This window comes from Apaloderma vittatum, unplaced genomic scaffold (genome assembly GCF_000703405.1).
Source record: "Apaloderma vittatum isolate BGI_N311 unplaced genomic scaffold, ASM70340v1 scaffold43302, whole genome shotgun sequence".
Classification (NCBI taxonomy): Eukaryota; Metazoa; Chordata; class Aves; order Trogoniformes; family Trogonidae; genus Apaloderma; species Apaloderma vittatum.
The window spans coordinates 1-3,609 of NW_009702744.1; the positions used below are offsets into that span (position 1 = coordinate 1).

Below are 3,609 nucleotides of genomic sequence, written 5' to 3' on the forward strand. Positions count from 1 at the left end.
CGGCAGGGAGGGCCCGGCCCAGAGCCTCCTTCCTCGTACACGCCCCTTCCCCCAAGGCACAAACACGCAGCCTAAATAATCCAGGCGTGCCGAGCTGCGCAGCGTTTCCCAATGAACAAAAACAGGAAGAAAAAAGGTACCGGTGCCTTCAAAAGGAGCAGCTTTAATGGCAACCCGCAGCAGAACAGAGCTCTGCCGGAGCAGCGTGTGAGACACAGACAATGCAGGGTGCCCGCAGCCCGGGGAGGCTAGCTGGGACCGGAGCGGGGCTCTGTTGAGTTGCTCTGAAGAAAGAAGGCAGAGAGCTCGCTCAGCGCTCGGTAGCGGTGCGAGATCGAGTTCTTCACTGCCTTGGGCAGTTCGGCATAGCTGAAGGGGAGCAAAAACACACGTGTCAGCAGCAGAGACGCTACAGCACACGTTCTCCCAGTCACTCAAATCTGGTCCCCATTCACTCGTCATCTCCCTGCTTGACAGAAGCCGGAACGTGTGTGGTGACATGCTGGAAAAGCCAACAACCCCCATCCTGACCCAGGGGTCCCCCATAACCCGCCACATTCAGATCCAGGAGGATGTTGTCTCAGCGCGACCCCTTCCTTGTAACCAGGCTCCTCTCCACGGAGAACCTCAACCCTGGTTTTACTTGCTTAAAGAGCTGTAGGTAAAACACCACTTACGTCTGGTTGTAGCCATCTGGCTGAAAGCAGGGATCCCAGCCAAAATCTCGAGGGCCTCTGGGCTCCACTATCAGCCCCTACCACAAGAAAGCAGAAGAGCCCCATAAAAGCTCTGGTTTCATAGCACTTGCCTTGCAGTCACAAGGGTCTAAAGAGCCTGACTAACCTGGCCTAGTGGGAGGTGCCCCTGCCCATGGCAGGGGGACTGGAACTAGATGATCTTTAAGGTACCTTCCAACCCAAACCATTCTGATATTCCGATTTTATAAAATGTACAGGCTTCAGTACATACAGCTGGGCGAAAAGGCTGCAGCATTCAGCCCCTACCACCCACACTCTCCATCAGGTCTTTCCCAACATGGAGAACCTCCCAGGACATTCAGTGACAGCCACTAAAATTGTCTTCAAGAGAAGCAATGCTCTTATAAAATTTGCATTACAGCCCTCCTCCCACAGCATGTTCCCTTCCCCAGGCACAACACGTACATGAGTCTGGCCTTTGAACAGCTTCACTGGCTCCTCTGGGTTTCCAGTACTGAATGCGAAGGTACAGAGAGCGTAGGCAGATTTGTCCTCAAACCCAGCCAGCAGCTTGTACAGGCCTGAGTGACACAGAAAGGATCTCGGCGTTACTGCCTTTCCCTTGGAGTGCAACACACCCACCTAGAGACGGATCGAGGAAGCATTCATATCAACAAGGGAGAGGAAGAACTACAGGAGGTGACAAAGCTCACACACGAGGATGCTCTTAGCTGCCCCCCTCGTATGACTGAAGCCAGCACCTCAGAAGCCACAGGGAGCAGCAGGTCTTCCAGGTCACACTGATGACAGACAAGAAGTTCCCACAAGCCCTGCCACCAGCCTGGGGACGCAGGAGTCTGGGAATCTAGGAAAGATGCTGAAGCTACCAGGGGTAAACAAAATCCTGTGAAGCGCACAGAACAGGGTCAAGGAAAGAACACAAGGGGATAGAGCCGGACAGACAGGAAAGGAACCAGCTATGAAATGGGCAGCACAGTGGGCAAGCACTCTCAGCAGAACTTAGCAAGTTTCAAAAGGACTAAGCTACACGCAGAGCAGTAACACGGCAGGCAGTACCTTCTGGTTTGAGTTTTTCCAGGAACCATTTTCTGAAGGGGAAGAAGAGAGGAGAGATTAATTTTTGCTATTATTACTCAGAAATATGCACAACCTTGAGGCCTTGTTGGCTACATTTTCACAGCCCTCTGAATCTCTCTTAAATGTCCTGTCAAGTTACCTCATTCTGGACTATTTACCAATAACGACAGATTTAGCTCTTAAATTGAATGGTACACAGTGAAAACAGCAGCAAAGTATTTGATTTACTGCAGTACTTGGGTCTATGTCAATAACCCAGTTCTCACTCAGCAGCACAAACATGCTGAAATACGTGGCTCAACTCAACTTGTTCATACCTTATACTCAGTTCTGGTGTCAACTTCATCACATAAAGCTTTTATGTCTCTTCTTAGCTCAGCAGAGATAGTTTGAAAGAATTAATTACGCTTAAAGTTAATTCCAGGAGTTAAGGCGGTATTCTATTAGAGAAGTTACACTGTAATGTAATCATCTTGTTATTGACTGAATTAAAGCAGTCCCTAGGAGAACCCATAGGACACTTATCCCAGAGTCCTGACCTTAAATATACAGAGCCCACTGTGGAGCCAGGTTTCCTAGCTGGCTGCAAGAGCAGGCATTGCAGATTTGGAGCCAGAGACAAAAATTCAGGTCAGTCTGTCTCTCTTGTCTTGGACCGTGACTTACAGCAAGATTCAAGGAGTTAAGTCCAGCCCCTGGAGTACAGGATGAAGCTGAGGATACAGAGCAGTTATCAGCTCCCTGAGCCTGGCCCATGGAAAATCCCCCACAAAGCACATCCTGCCAGCCTGCGCTCCTCACTTTAGAACATAAAAGGTGAAGCAAGTTACCTCCTACTTACATGTAGGGCCCTGGTAGCCCCGCTAGGGCATTGAAGCACAAGCAGGTATCCTCTACTATAACAGGTCCCTGAACCTACAATGAAAGCCCAAGAGATGGAATCATCAGACCTAGAGGAAGGCACTGCTTCCAGCCCCATTTTCTTACACTAGCCTATTCTAACATTTCTATGAGAACAGGAATGTCACAAAAATTCACCAGCATTAGAGCTCTTTACCTCAAAGGCAATCCACATCAACAGACACAATCAAACCCATGTTCTCCCCAGGCAGGCCAGAGTGGCTGAAGAACAGTAGGGAAGATCTCACATGGAGGAAAATGAGCAGAGCTGAACAACACCTGCCTGCCTGAGGGATAGGATCAGTGTGACAAGGAGAGTGAAAGGCTGTGTCCTGGGGGAATGCCTGCATTTTCCTGGACCTCCAACTCTCACTTGGTTCTTTTAAGACACCCACCCAAAACACAGCTGTGGAAGGTGATCCATGAGAAGCTCCAGCTGCCCAAAAACTCAGTGTCCCGAAACCACTGGGGCTGGACTGAAGGAACTGTCACATCCTCCTGCTGCTTAAGGGACAGAGCAGGCTAGAGAAGCAGCAGCAGGACTGCCAAAACACTGTGTCACCAGCAAGAATTCACCATTACCCAGCACAGGCCAGAAACAGCCAGGTGATGGGAGTGCAGTGAGGCCAAGCCAGGCGCAGATACATCCTTGACTTTGCTCAAGGCCAAGTCAGAAGCCTCGACGCCCTCAGCTGTTCTCCCGCCCTGCTGGGGCTAAGCTCCCCTGGAGAGCCCACCCCACTGCTCTGACCAGCGGGAAAAGGGAAGGAGAAAGCGACTGACCTGCCGGGCGGCTTCGCGGCACTTCTGCACGGAGATCTCGTCCGGTTCCCCCTGGTACTCTGGCACTGCGGATACAAAGGCCGGCGGCGCTGAGGAGAAGGCCTAAGCCAGCCCCTTGCGTCCCCCCAAC

At 51.2% G+C, this 3,609-nt stretch overlaps 1 protein-coding gene across 1 annotated transcript; it reads right to left on the reverse strand.

Annotated features, from left to right (window-relative positions):
- Positions 1–222: 222 nt before the first annotated feature.
- ITPA (inosine triphosphatase (nucleoside triphosphate pyrophosphatase)) lies at positions 223–3,544 on the reverse strand (the record flags this gene model as incomplete). The annotated part of the gene is made up of 6 exons (XM_009864331.1): positions 223–369; positions 678–754; positions 1,164–1,279; positions 1,776–1,807; positions 2,638–2,711; positions 3,480–3,544. Coding segments are annotated over 6 exons (485 nt in total), but the record flags the coding sequence as incomplete, so codon positions are not given.
- Between the last annotated feature and the right edge of the window lie 65 nt (positions 3,545–3,609).